General features: G+C 53.5%; 4 protein-coding genes across 4 annotated transcripts; 3 read left to right on the top strand and 1 right to left on the bottom strand.

Moving 5' to 3' along the window:
• Positions 1–209: 209 nt before the first annotated feature.
• Positions 210–3,024, top strand: IUM83_00589 (engulfment and cell motility elm family protein; the record flags this gene model as incomplete). Its single annotated transcript, XM_067924372.1, has 4 exons — positions 210–251; positions 336–2,393; positions 2,550–2,723; positions 2,815–3,024. 4 exons carry the CDS (start codon positions 210–212, stop codon positions 3,022–3,024), a joined length of 2,484 nt encoding a protein of 827 aa, XP_067788897.1.
• Positions 3,025–3,248: 224 nt separating this feature from the next.
• On the bottom strand, positions 3,249–9,087 carry IUM83_00588 (uncharacterized protein; the record flags this gene model as incomplete). Its single annotated transcript, XM_067924371.1, has 13 exons — positions 3,249–3,299; positions 3,455–3,481; positions 3,555–4,036; positions 4,118–4,211; positions 4,292–4,417; positions 4,496–4,637; positions 4,703–4,812; positions 6,544–6,769; positions 6,860–6,915; positions 6,995–7,156; positions 7,234–7,432; positions 7,510–8,013; positions 8,090–9,087. 13 exons carry the CDS (start codon positions 9,085–9,087, stop codon positions 3,249–3,251), a joined length of 3,177 nt encoding a protein of 1,058 aa, XP_067788898.1.
• Positions 9,088–9,234: 147 nt separating this feature from the next.
• IUM83_00587 (GPI ethanolamine phosphate transferase) lies at positions 9,235–10,470 on the top strand (the record flags this gene model as incomplete). Its single annotated transcript, XM_067924370.1, has 4 exons — positions 9,235–9,570; positions 9,664–10,105; positions 10,172–10,297; positions 10,376–10,470. 4 exons carry the CDS (start codon positions 9,235–9,237, stop codon positions 10,468–10,470), a joined length of 999 nt encoding a protein of 332 aa, XP_067788891.1.
• A 183-nt stretch (positions 10,471–10,653) lies between these two features.
• On the top strand, positions 10,654–13,716 carry IUM83_00586 (GPI ethanolamine phosphate transferase 1; the record flags this gene model as incomplete). The annotated part of the gene is made up of 2 exons (XM_067924369.1): positions 10,654–11,539; positions 13,505–13,716. The coding sequence occupies 2 exons, from the start codon at positions 10,654–10,656 to the stop codon at positions 13,714–13,716; spliced, it is 1,098 nt and encodes a 365-aa protein (XP_067788833.1).
• Positions 13,717–14,659: the final 943 nt, after the last annotated feature.

Genomic DNA, 14,659 nt, shown 5'->3' with positions numbered 1-14,659 from the left:
GACTATTCCGGCCGGTAACGCTCGCGCTCGTTGAACAGACCCTCAAGGCAGTGCCGCGCTGAACCACACTAAATCCCCCCTCGCCCTCGGACGTGCGTCGGACGGAGCCCGCCGCCGTTTCCCGCTTCTGCAGTGCAGTGCAGTCCAGTGCAGTGCAGCAACCGCCGCGCAGTCAGGCCAACAGCAGCAGCAGCAGCAGCAGCAGCAGCATGAGCGACCAAGTGTCGGACGACCTGCTCTGGTCGCTAGACGTACGTGACGACAACCGATCGGTGGATGAACGACATTGTATGTATTACTGGACTGACTGAGGGATGTATTCGTTGTGCGAGCAGAACTTGATCAAGAAGGACGCGGGCGCCGACGTGGAGGCCGACGCGGACCTCGTGCGCGCGAGCTTCTACACGGACAACATGCTGGGCTGCTCCATGATCGGCAGCGACCTGGTCTTCGGCCGTCGCGAGTCCGTCAAGTTCGCTCAGGACGACAGCCACGCAATGGGCGGGTACGGACGACCCACGGGCTTGATGGGCTACGGCATCGAGGAGGACGAGCTGGATGACGACGTGACAATCGAGGAGCGCGTCCCCGCCACGCTGAGCGCCACGCAGCCCAGCAGCAACAGCAGCTACCCGAGACACTCGTCGAGTCAACACAGCTTCAGCGAAGACACAGACAGATCCTTCTCGTTCGCGTCTGAGGAGGAGTTCCACATGGGCAACATGGCGCCGCCCTCGCCGCATCGGAAACGATCGACGAGACGATTGAGTGACGGCGATCAGGACACCTATGAACAGCGCATTGAAGCGTCGCTTGCCGGATTCATCACTCAGTCGCTCAACATCGAGTCGCGCATGGCCGCAGAGCAGTTGGCAGACCGACCGTTTACCATGAGCGATCTTGCTCACTTCAACCCGCAGTTCGGACGGGATATTTACCTTGAGCGACTAGGACAGAGTCTGCAGGAGCAGGATGGCGAAGGGAAATCTCTTGCGTCGTACCGCAGATCGACTCTGCAGCGCATGTCCACGCCGTCGGATATTATTCGGCAAGGATGGATCTTGAAGCGCGGCGAGGTGGTTCCAAGCTACCGGAAACGTTGGTTTACGCTGCGTCGTATGCCGCAAGGTCCGATGCTGACCTACGCTAAGGACAACTCCGAGGGAGCCCCTACTAAGATTATCGATCTCAGTTCGACATCGCGCTGCCTCGTTGTCACCGGGAAGAACGCAAAGGAACACGAATTCAAGGTCATGACTTCTGCAGATTCTTCGCGACGTGACCACTGTATGGTTGCGGCTTCTGGCTACGAGATGACCCAGTGGGTGGTTGCCATTCAAGCTGCGATTAACTCGGGGAACTGCTCGACATTTGATGGTGCGACGGATTTCCAGCAACTATGGCATGAGGCAGGAATTCAGGGATTTTTGGTTCGTTATGGTGTGCGCAAGTGCAGCTCGCGGAATCGACTTCAAACTCGAGTTCTCGAGCTAAATTTTGCTGAACAGACTCTTACGAACTCGCGGCGTGGTGAGACCCTTACAACGTTTCATTTCACAGATATTCGTGGAATATCGGCAAGCAGCATACGCTCGAGCGGTGAGGAGCATGGCATCAGTATTGATTTTCATGGCCGACACCGATCTTGGCCAGTTTTCTTGGATTCTATGGAAGCACGAGATGATCTGTTTGCGATCCTGCGGCGAATTGTGGACAACGTGGTAACTGGTGCGGACTTAGAGAAACGATCCTCTCGCTTGACGCTAAAGACTGGGCTTCTCGAGACGAAAAATGCAGGCCCCCACGCTACGTTGCGTGGCCGCTTGTTTGTGTGCCTTCACGAAAACTGTATCGTATTCTATCCGGCGGACGGAGACACAACCACGCGGCCGTGGTATGTCATCGCCTTGAAGGGCCTTCGTTTTTCGGCTCGTGAGGGAAAACGCCTACTTTATGTTGGTAGGCTGGCGCTTGGATGCTCGTCTGGAGCTGAGTGCCGCGCCTGGTATGATGCTATTTCGGCAGCAATGGTTCTTCCTTCAGAGATCATCGAAATCGAGCTAAAGGAGAGAGCTAAGATCCGTGGTGTCTTCCAGTCGTGTGTGTCTCGGTTGCGAAAATTACTCAAAGCTAAAGTCACACCCGAAACGAATGGGCCGCCGAAAGACCAGAAGACGGTTAATCTTATGATCGTCAAGCTCTGGGAACTCGTGTTCCCGGGTGAGCCGTTCACATCAAACACCGATCCGAAGTGGCTAGAGATTGGTTTCCAAAGAGGTGGTCCGGCTTCTGATCTTCGCTCTAGCGGTTTGCTCGGACTGTACTGCTTAATCTTCTTTGCTAGCTTTCCATCCAGCGAGTTCCAACGGATCCTGAAGCGCACGCGGCATGGTGTGAGCGAAGGCAACATGAAGAATTATCCTCTTGCGATCGCATGCATCAATGTCGCATCACTATTGACCGAGACTCTTGGTTTGGGTGACGCTGGTACGCACTCCGAAGGATGCTCTGTGAATGCAATGAAGACATACAGTCTTCTTATCGCCCAGAGTGTCAGCAAGTCGCGGTCATCGAATCGAACGAGTACATTTTCGTCGTCGCGGCCACTAAGTGAGTACGAATCATGGGAGGAAATCGTCGATGAGCCGCAGAATCACGTTTTCGAAACTATCTTCTGCCTGCTATTCCCGGTCTTGGACTCACTTTTTGTTGAAATGGGAGCGGTAAGTCTGCACCTACTTGGGTGGCTCACTGTGTCGCTTGCTTCGTATTTCTAACGATATTATTTAATTTTTTTCGTTTCTTTTTTTATAGGGATACATGGAGTTTGGTCAAGTTACGATCGCGTTCCGACGCCGAGTAAACGAGATTTTCAACGCGCAGCCCAAGTCATTGAAAGATCTTCAGAAGCTAGCGAGCGAACCCTGCACAGGTACTCTTACCGTGCCAACGGTGTTGACTAAGCATCACAAGATTGGCAAGCTTGGTATGGGCAAGAAAATAGTGAAAGGGGGCGGTATGTAACCACGACGAAAGCAGTCGCGTTCATTCATCCACCCACATAGAGATTTTGAATTGCACCGCAATAGAAATGTTATGCAGTTTGAAGCTGTACGTGAAAAATTCTTCTCGACACGACGAACAACACCTTTATTGCGGTAATTAAGCCGAGGCAAGCCCCAGCACCTATACTACTGTACTTTCACGTCGATCCGCCCCATACCCCACCACCAGCGGTGCCACCAGTGCTATTTGATCGTGGCAGCTGGGTTGATGGAGTTCGGTGTAAATGAAGATGTCTACCCCTTCCACCACCACGACCCCCACCACCACCCCGGCCGTGATGAAAGTGATGAGGAGGAGGCTGTCCACGATGTCCGGGTCCTCCATGATTCGCGGTTGTTCGGCCCAGGAACCGCTCCCACAACAGCTTCATCTCACGTAAAAGCTGCACGGATTGCTCTTTTGCACGTTCCAACGCCTGGCAAATATCACACGAATGCTGAGGTCAACAAAACACCACGATCGTCCGTAGGCGAAGATAAGAAACTTACCGCCTCGTTTGTGCTGGTAATTTGAATGTAGGCCTCGGGCATTGTGCGTGGGGACGTCTCCCTCTGGCTATCACCGCGCCCCTTGCTCCGCTTGGTTAAGGATTGTGGCCACGGCCCGAAGTACCGCAGTTGGGCACATGAAATAGCCTCGATTTTCTTCAAGTGGATGCCGCGCTCGCCAATTAATTTACCCGGAAAATTGAACTTGCGCGATATCAGCGCCTCCGCGTCGACGATGTCATAAACATTGACACGTGCAAATAGGTGGCCTGACGCTATAGGCCCCTCCACACTGTCGCCGCTCAGGACAGTGTGCTGAAAGCCATTGCTCGCACCACTGATGGTACTTCCGCTGTCAACCTCTCCAATTTCATCCTGCTCCAGTGCTGGATGTCCAAGCTTTTTCATCTGTCGACCTCTGTCTTCTAAGATTTTGCCCTCCTCTTCTTTTCCTTGAAGCCGCAAGCATTTTCCAATTTGCTCTAATTTTTACATGATTTCAGAACGATTCTTTAATTGAGCAGAACAACTTAGCTTGGTTTTGGATTCAGCAGCCAACGTACCAATGCAGTAGCCTACGTCCCCAGTGTCAGGGAAAAGCTGTTGCCGGATGTCCTGCGCTTTCTTGTAGGCCGCGATAGCATCTCCATAACGTTTCTATCAATACGTAAAGATTCCGAGGGGCAGTTAAGTAACAACGATTGCAGGAATGCCAAACTGTTAACAGACTTCCGTACCTGGTCTCGATACACACGCGCAAGATTGATGAATATACGTGCGGCACGGGGACTGATATCATTGAAATATCGATCCGTGATCTGTAATGCTTCTTTAATATTTTCCTCTGCTCCACGCCAATCTTTCTGTAACCACAAACGCAGTTGAATAAGTTAAGGTGACACCGAATCCGAAGCTACAATGCACCCTCGTTTCACGCGCACCGTAAGTCGCTTGAAATTGCCCATATTGTTCAAAGTGGCAGCTGTCTCGAAACTTGCATTGCCGAGTCTGCTCCGACGAATCCTTAATGCTCGCTCATACAGACGGCCAATTTCTGCCCGCTGAGTTGCTAGCTCCGCCTCACTGGCATCCAGACAAAAAAGTTAGAGCATGCTAGACTTCGTTTCTCATTGCAAGTCACATTGTACCTCAGTTCCTGAGTTTCAAGCTGGTTGGAGAGATAAAGCGCCAGATTATTCAAGGACTGTGCAACCTGAGGGTGATTCTCACCAAGCGTGATTTCGCGAATTTTGAGCGACTGACGATACATGCCAGCGATATCAGGTCGCGCCTCCTCCTCGCTGATTCTATCTGTAGTGCCTTTGATCAGACCTGTCTTGGTACCTTGTTGGCTTGGGCTTGTCCTGCTCTCGCTGCTCGTACTGGATCTACTCGGGCTGGGGCTAGAGTTTGAGTGAGCACCTCTCTGAGCACTACCGCCCCGCCGCCCTCCACTTTTCCCACCTCTTGAATTCCGCTCTCGAGATTCGCGGGCATCTTCACGTACTGCAGCTGACGGTGATCGACGCTTTCCTGCGGTTGGGTAGTTCTTGTAAAAGTTTGCTAAATTATTCAAGCTCGTTGCGTATTCTGGATGATTCTTGCTTAATACCCGGCTTCGCATCTCAAGTGCCCCTTTTAGCAAGCGCTCGGCATGCTGCAGCAACCAAACATTGTGCGCTAAAAAACCCCATCGAGTGCTGAGACAAATGCCGAATTGGTTCAATACTTCAGCAACTTGCGGGTGTTCTGACCAACCCAGCACCTCGCGCTGCAATCGCAACGACTCAAGGTAATGGTACTCTCCAGCTACCCAGTCTGTGACATCGCAGCATGCGTAGCCCAGATCCGTAAGTAGCAGGGCTTCTAAAGCGATTAGCTCGCGAATTCCTACGCACGTGCAACGATCATGTGCTGCTGCAGCAGCAACAGGGGGTTGTGGCTCCTCAAAAGAAGGCAATTTTTCTAGCAGCGACAGATCACGATCGAATTTGGCCTCTTCCACATCCCACAGCAACGTGGCAGGATCATTTTCGCGGTTGCCGCATGTGCAGTGAAGCGAACGTGTTTCTCGTGACAGTTGCAAACACGAGGAAACTACCTGAATTCGGCGTCGAGGTTCCACACGCGCTCGAAAAATAAAGCGACAGCGCACCACAAGATTACTATAGAGCAGCGCGTCCACAATCGAAGAGTTGCTGAGCCCAGTAGATCCTGTCGAACGTCGTCCACTTCCTACTCCACCACTACTGCTGCTGCTGTAGTTTGTACTTGTAGCAGAGCTACTGTTATGGCGCTCAATAGTAGGCTTGGGCAAGGCTCCATCACCCGTGAAAAATGTTGGTTCGCTCTTCGACCTCATCGTACTTGTCGAACTGGTGGGCATCTCGCCAATTTGGTCACTTATAATATCTTGTTGGGCGCGGCAGTTGCTCTCACGCACCTGCTCGATGCTCTGTAATGTAAGTTGCTGCGCCAGCGCCATCGCAGATTCGATATTTGCGCGCTCCTTGTCGAATAATGCCAAAGTGCCCTCAAAACGGTAGGCATGTGAGGCTTTGGCGACTATCATGCAATAGTATCGCACAAAACGTCGTTTCCATGTGAGAAGTAACTCTTTGCCCAGCGGAATGCTCATTGGAGGGGCACCCATCGATGCCGCCACAAACGATGAAGAAGCAGAACCCGAACTTGAGGCAGGTGCAGGATCGGCGAAGCACTCGTCCCCCATACGACCAGCTTCTTCTTCAGCAAAAAGCTGCACGAGGTTATGCATACGATAACGATTCGTTTTCGTGTCAAACTCCACAAGTGACCACTGATGAAGAAGGTCAAGAGCTACGCCAGCGGAGGGCACACTCACTTCGCGAGCCTTTGCCTCCTCACTGCTCTCTAAATCCAGTAGATCGTAGCTGTCATTTGTCATTGCACCATCATTGTCGAAACCAAAACCATCCATACTTGAAAGCTGAGATCCAAGGCTACGCACTGAGGAGACGTCATCATCACGGTTGCGACTTCGGCTGCTCTTGGCATATGCATCAGCAGGGAAGTACGTCGAGCTGGACGAGCTTGATGTACTTGTCGTTGCGCCAGCTGAACCTCCCACAGACGAAGACATTAGGGAATAGCTGCTACTCCCCGTCAATTTTCCAGCAGCGTTCTGCTCCATCAATACACTGGACAAGACTGCTTCAGCAGCTTCGATCTCGAAACTTCCCCGAAAAAAGCCAAGTGCCATAAAGGCTAATCTCAACGGCTCGTCTAGATGACAAAAAGACGAGCGTATGCAGCGGTCTACGCACTCCTTGTGTCCTACTTGATTGAGTTCCCTGATGGTCTCGAATCTGTGTTCGTCGCGCTATCAAACATCACAAAAACAAGATGAAAAGTGCCGTTACAGTTTCTTTCCCGCAGTACAGCCATTTGAACTCGCTTACCTCTAAATATTCGATCATGCGCTCAGGCGTGACCGTCATTCGTGCATTAGCGAGAGCCCGGCCCACCACACGAATAGCCAGCGGAAGACACCCACAGATTCTCGCCAGCCTTTCGGCCAGCTTGGCAGAACAGCCAGGAGCTACAAGGCAAAGCAACTCTGTCTGTAGACACCACAACATACCACCGTGTTAGAGACAACCAAAATACGCCCTAAGGAAGGCACTCAAGCATGGGTTACCGCAGTGTGCAACGGGAGTTCCGAGATTGAAAGTGAGTATGGTGTGACACTGGGGATATGCATATTTCGCCGAGAGGCAAGCAGCAATTTCAAATTCGGGGCAACCGAGATAAGCTGGTGCAAAAGCTCTTCACCCTTGTTCTCATCCTCGTCCAGCAATTCCTCGACCTTGTCCAACACCAGCAAACAGTTTTTGGTCCTACATAGCATTCGAACACTTGTGAGTCATCGCAACCACACACACACACACGCACCACGAAAAGTTACGTGGCTCACCCTAACTCTGCAAACACTTCTTCATCCGTATCTGCTGCAGGCATCCCAATACTCTGCGCAATAGCATACCGCACAGTTGAGAGTTTCTGGCCTTCTAGATCCACGTAAAATACGCCATCAGGAAACAGTCGACGGCTGTGCACGAAGTGCGCCACCGAGATAATGAGAGAGCTCTTTCCGATGCCTGGGGCACCTAGACACGCCGTCACAGCGTTTTCGCGTAGCGACTTGACCATTAAATACGTTTCAGTGTTACGACCGATGAACTGCCCGTGCATTGACGGAATGTTGGAGGGATAACGAGGAGTGTAGTCGCGCAGTGAGCCATTTGGAATATCTCCGAATAGAACCACGTCGTGAGGAGCCGTTCCTAGCAGTAGAAATTTGCTAGACTCGTCGTGCGGGAATGGTAGCACATGGCCCTTACAGCAACATTGAGTAGCACTGTGCTGGGAGTGACGTGACCCATCTCGCATCCATGTGCAAGTAGGCTCGTGGAGATGTCTGCAAAGCGAGCAATCAATACAGAGAAATGTTAACTTGACATCAGCATCAAAATCGTCCGAACGTAAAAACTTACGCGCAGCAACAAGCTGCTCGTTTCTGCGTAGGTAGCGCGCGCACTGCCCCCTTCGCGATCTCGAACGCCGTCGACACCGTGTGTCCATGAAACAGCGACAGGTAAAAATGTTTGGCAAACATCGTCGCCGAGGCGTCGACCACGAGAGAATCCGAATGCACCGCCACGACGTGCGGGATGCCGGCATTCAGGAACACGGACGCGACCTTCTGGCTATGGCACGCATTGACAAACACCAGCTTGACGTTGCCGTCGAGCGGCTTGGGCCCCGCAACAGCCGCAACCGCAGCGGCAGCCTCCGGTGGCACCCCTCTCTTCACCTCCACGGGGGTCGCTCCAGGCACCTGCCGCTCCCCCGGCGCGTGGCCAGAGAACATCAACTGCCGCAGCGCGTCGGGGGTGATGAGGTGCGTGCAGCCAGCGCCGTCCTCGAAGCAGAGCGCCGCCCGCTGGCCCAGTCCGTGGCCCGAGAAGTGCAGCACCGTGCACTTCCACGCCGTCATGAGGCTGCGCAGGATGTCGGCCGTGGCGATGTCGAAGCGCACGTGGATGGCCTTGTGCTGCACGTCCGTGAGCAGCGAGTTGCTGATCTCTCGGCGCTCGGCCTCCAGGTCCAGCTTCTCCATGGGGTAGATGCGGTGGCGGCTGTCCTTGATCACGAGCGGCGCCGCGTGCAGCACCACCAGGTCCAGCGCGTTCTCGTCGCGCGGCAGCCAGGCCTGGCCGGGGGCCGACGCAGTTGTCGACGGCGCTGCAGCTGCCGGAGACGCAGAGGACGCCACGAGCGCCTCGATGGCCTGCGCGATCCGCACGCGGTCCCCGAAGGCCGCGATGCCCAGGTCGTCGCGCAGCGCGTTGCGCGTGAGCTCCGGCAGGATGCTGCCCGATATCTTGTTGGCGGCGAAGAGCTCCACGTGCTCCTGGAAGCCCTGCGCGCCCAGCCAGCGCCCCACGTCGGCGCAGGACCAGGAGCTCCAGGCCGCGGCGACGCCCTCCATGTTTGAAGTGAAGTGAAGGCAGTCACTAGGCCCTGCAAGTGTACCTATACGTTACCGCAGTGACGTGCACGGAAAAGATTGCTATTATTGGGCTCAGAGACGACTCAGATCTGAGCCCATTATTGGTGCCGGCCATCCATTATTGCGATGGCGACCGGAGGCAAGAAGCGGCCGCGCGCCGACCTGCTGTCGTCGCTGGACGCGGCCTTCGCGACTGCGGCGCAGCCCGCCGCCTCCAAGTACACGGCGCAGGCGGCGGCGCAAGCGGCGCCCAAGGGGAACAAGCAGCAGGCCTACCAGCACTCGAAGCGCAAGCGCAAGGACAAGAAGCGAGACAAGAGCGGCAACGCGCGCGCGGGCGACAAGGACGCGGGCAAACCGGCAGCCAATCAGGAGAAGAAGAAGGAGGAGAAGAAGGTCGACCCGCTCTACGAGAAGATGGACGCGGAGCTGCTGGCGATTGGGCTGAAGGACTGCTCGCTGGTGAGTGGCTGAGGCGCAGAAGCTCTTGGTGATGCTGTTGGTGGTGAGCTGACGGTTATATGGAACCGCTTGTGTTGTGGACTACAATCGCAGCAATCACAGGCCAAGACGCTGAACAAGCCGCGGGCGCTGCACGAGACGTTCAGGAACTACCTGGAGTCGGTGACGAAGGGCACGAGGGCTGGGGCCAATGCTGTGGACAGCCTCAAGAACAAGGTGCTGAGCTTGGACAACCCGTTCAAGACGACCGCTGCTGAGACGGCGGAGAAAACGATCGCAGCGGAGAGCAGAAAGCAGACAGCGAAGCTGCTGAGTGCGCGTCGTCGCAGAGAACTTGGCCTGCATCTGCTTAGCGGCGACGTGAAATACAGCGACGCCAAGCAGCTCAACGATATTTGGACGCGGTATGTGCGTCAGATCATCGAGAGCGAGTTGGGCGAAGTACAGGCTGTAACGGAGGAGGCGCAACGAACGCGCAACGCAAAGCTGCAGGCTAAACTCAAGTACTTGGATCTCTCCGGGTGTCCGCTCGAAGGTAAGCTACAAGTGCGCTAAGACTGTGGAGAAGGTGTGCTCACGGGTTGTTTTTCCTCCGATGCAGTGGTTCAATCGCAGAATCCGTGCAATGTGGGACTCAGCGGTATTGTTGTCGCGGAGACACAGCAAGCGGTGCAGATCTGTTGCCCTGCAGCTTCAGGCGACGAAAACGCCGACGGCCCCATCCGCAGTACGTATCTTCAGGAGTTGAAGCTCGTAGTTCTTGCTTATTTTCGTTTCTAATCCGTCACTACCCTGATGGTTGCAGCTCTTGTGAAGGCCGACTCGCGCTTCAAGGTCCGTTTCGACCCCACTCGGACCCTTCTCCTCGATGGAGCTTGGTTCGCAGAGCGGGCGCAGTAGACATCAATTACCTCTGAGCTAGGCCGCTCGCACCATTAGATGCACTTCAACATGACCTAATGTAGCCATGTTTACATCGTCCCGACCACCTGCTCCTGTAAGCATCTCTCCAATCGTCCCCTCCGAAATAAGAGCACGTGGTGCCGTACAACTGAAACCGTTGCCAATTCAGTCGGAGGCATCATGGGCAGCAGCATCACGCGGCTGCTGCTGCTGAGCGTGGCCTTCCACGCGCTGTGCATCCTCAGCATCTTCGATATCTACTTCCAGTCGCCCGTGGAGTCCTCCATCCCGAGCGCCAACTACACGTCGTCTCCTCCGGCCAAGCGCGTCGTCATCTTCACGCTCGACGGTTGTCGCGTCGACAAGCTCTTTAAGGCCGTCGCGCACTACGCAGACCGCTATGACCTGAGCCCTGACAGCTCTGCAACTGTAGCGCCGTTCAGTTTCCATAGTCGCGCGCCGTTCCTGGGCAATGTGATGCGCCATCGCGGCAGTTGGGGCGTCTCGCACAACCACGCGCCGACCGAGAGTCGGCCGTGTCACGTGGCGCTGACTGCGGGCATGTACGAGGACCCGCACGCCGTCACCAAGAGCTGGAAGCAGCATCCAGTTCCCTTCGACTCGGTGTTCAATCAGAGCAACAGTGCCTTCATCTACGGCAATAAAGATGTCGCGCCGATGTTAGCGAGACACGCGCCGCAAGCTACCGAAGAGCACTACACGGCGAGAGAAGAGGTCGATATGGTACGAGAAGACACTACGCTGCTGGATGTGTGGGCGTATCGAAAAATAAAGGCATTGTTTGCACGAGGGACGAAGGCGAGGGATCCGGACCTGTACCGGAAGCTGCATGATGACAAGTTGGTGATATATTGCCATTTCTTGGGCACGGACCTAACAGGACCTAAATATGGTGCCGACTCGAGAGAATACTTGGAGAATATTGCAGTGGTGGATGACTTGATTGAGAAAACCGAGAAAATGATCGATGAGTATTATGGAAACGATGGCCGCACTGCGTATGTGGTCAACTCGGACCATGGAATGGATCTACAAGGTGATCACGGTGACAGAGATCCGTCGAAAACTCGAACGGCGATTATCGCGTGGGGTGCTGGTGTGCAAGGGTCCGTTACAACAAACAAAACAGATAATAAGTGGTTTGGTTATGATCTTCCTACACAATCCAGATCCGAGATACAGGCGCGATTGCAGTATCAGGAAAAAGAAGAAGAAATCGCAGCGCGCGAATGGGCGACGCTGACAGAATTTACGCGCAAGGATGTGATGCAAGCTGATGTGGCAGCTCTGATCAGCGCGTTAGCAGGACTACCTTATCCTCGTAACTCGGTTGGTGTCTTGCCGTTTACGTATTTGGTTGAGAACAAGTACCGTGCTACTGCCTTGCGTGCGAATGCTAATCAGCTATACCAGCATGCGCTACGCAAGGAAGAAGTTAAGCGCGCTCATCGTGGTTTGCTTTTTGTGCCATACTCCCCTCTCCACTACCGCGTGCCTGACCTTGAGGAGCGGATCGACGAAGCCCTCAACAGCATAAGCGAGGGTAACACCCATATGATTCATAACGAAGCTCATCGTGTCGTCGAAGCATCAAGCCAAGAGATAATTGATATTTGCAGGGGTGCGATCGTGTACTACCAGACATACGACTGGTTGTTTTTGCTAGCATCGGTCATTCTGGGTTACGTTGGTTTGGTTCTCGTCATGGTTGTCGCCTATCTTCATCCCTTGAAGTTTCGCTTACGATGGGTATTATCCCATACTATTGACGTCAAATTTGTGGCTCTTGCGGGTGCGGTGATGTGGTGGCGGCTACTCTCAGATTCACCGCCAACTTATTACCTTTACGGATTGTGTCCTCTTTTCTTCTGGAAATTTATTTGGGACCAGCGCGCTAAACTCTACGCGGCAGTATTTCCTGGACGTGTTTCTTGGAGGCAGTGGAGTGCTCAATTAATCTCGCTCTTCCTATGCCTGGAGTTTGTAGTCCGTGGCTACCAATATCGGCCGACTTTTAGTCTCTTGTTCGTTCTACTTGCAATGTGGCCGTGGGTTGGGTCTGGCAGAATCCAGCGCTCAATGGAAAGCATACACCTGAAAGAACGCTGGGCGAACGTGATGTCGTCGAGTCTCTGCTGGTCAGTGAGTTGCTTACTTATCGCTGTCTTCCCATGCTTGCCGAGTAATAGCGACGAAAACACGCTAATCATACAAAGTGGAGTGTTGTTGGGATTGGTTGTTGCTTTTGCTGCGACTCGTAGCATGTACGATGAAAGCTCCCAGTGGAAAACGATATTTGCTCCTGTAGCCGCTCCAGTGGTGTTTGCATTTCTCACCCTGCAGTGGACCGCAACGTATTTGCAGAACAAAGATACCCCTCCATTCTCCCTTGTGGCAACAAACTGGATTGTCGCTACCCTCCCTCCGATTTGGTTACTCATTCAATCAAAATACCATAGCGGAGCCAGTGAGTTACGGCTGTCCAAGTTGAAGCAAGAACGTGATCTTGAACGTCAGCTGACAGGTGAAGAAGCCCCACGCTTGTTGGCGTTAAGGCTAATGAAGGTGCAATTAGCTTTCGCACCAGCTCTCACGTTGCTAAGCACGTCGTATGAGCTGATGTTTTACGTGGCGCTTTGCAGTGCTCTCGTTAGCTGGCTGTTACTGGAAGCAAAGCAAACTATCGCTGCAGGAATTACTGCAAGTCGCGAAGTGCAACGCGCATTGATGTTGTTGTTGTTCTCTCAGATATCGTTCTTTGGTACCAGTAGTGTGGCGAGTATGACCAATTTCCAGTTGCCGTCGACTCGGCGGTTCTTGACAGACTCGGCCCCCTCCATCTCACAGACTCTTATAGTCCTCAAGCTTCTGATTCCATTCGTGAGTGTTGCTTGCGCTTTTCGCCTTATTCTCGTGCTGCCCCCAGGCGCGGTGACATCGCGAGAAAAGGAGTTGCGTGGAAATGCTTGCTGGGTGTCGCAGTATTTTTTGTTGGCAAATGTGTTGGTAGACTTGCTGGCTGTGCATTTTCTCTTTCTTGTGAACAACGAAGGCAGTTGGAAGCAGATGGGCAATTCCATCGCAGAATTCTGCATTATCAATGGGCTCGCAGCCCTATTACCGACCATCGTGTTTCTCGGTTGGGTCTTTGTTGGCGACCTGGAACCAATTGATAAGGGATACGACTTAGTGGAAGTAGAAGAAGACGAGAAGATTCAATGACTTCAAAGCGATATTGGCAAATTTCAATAAATCAGAATCACCTTTAACTGACTCAGCTGCTCGAAACACTACAGTATTGTTGTCGTTTTATTTGCATGTAACAAGCTGTGCCCAGGTCAGCTCGGACGCTCGAAGAGAAGCAACAAGTTCTACGTTCTCAAGTGTCAGTGAATATTCACGGGCGACGCGAGCTTTAGCGTTTGCATGAACCACCTTGCAGTCCAGCCCGCTTCCGCGAAGTTGATAAAGGTGGACGCGTGCACGCCCCAGCTTCAGCACTAGCAAGTTCCACGGGTCGCTCAAAAACACCAAGTTCATGAGCATGCGCTGGGTGGCCGATGCTGAGCTCGTGGTCATCCCATCACCACCAGCCAGGACACCATTGGCTGTTTCTTCTTCACTTGACTCTTGCTTTTTTTCGGCGTGCTGTTGGCTCCGTTGACTTTTCCACGGTGTAGTGGCGGTCAACATTACCAGGAGATGTCCCAATAAATCGTCGTCCCAGCTTACCGACAGACAGCTTGGTTCCCAAAGAGCTCCGGCACCGCTAGGAACGGCAGAGCGAGCAAAGAAGAGAGGATCTGGGACTGCATCGTCCTTTGCCCTAGCTTTCGCCTGGTTGAAGGGTGTGGGTTTGACCCATCGACGTCGGCGCCAGCGCATGAGAGCACGCACAGCTAGGATTACCACCACGTATATCACGGCTGCAAGGGCGAGAGCGAGCATATCACTGTACACACCTTCGAGGTTCATCTTCCAGGCATCCAACGTCTCCGAGCGCAACAGCATGAAGGTTGGAACGGGTTCTACTTCATTTGCTTCCAGGATTCTTGCGTCGCGGTCATCGACAGCTATTCCTCCATGTGCCACAAAAGCCACTGCACCTAGTGCCAGTGCTGGAAGTAAGTGGCCACGCACCCCTGAAACCCCGTGAGATGGAGTC

The sequence above is a fragment of the Phytophthora cinnamomi genome (assembly GCF_018691715.1).
Source record: "Phytophthora cinnamomi strain GKB4 chromosome Unknown Contig53, whole genome shotgun sequence".
In the NCBI taxonomy this organism is placed as follows: domain Eukaryota; phylum Oomycota; class Peronosporomycetes; order Peronosporales; family Peronosporaceae; genus Phytophthora; species Phytophthora cinnamomi.
This window is presented reverse-complemented; position numbering and strand designations above follow the sequence as displayed.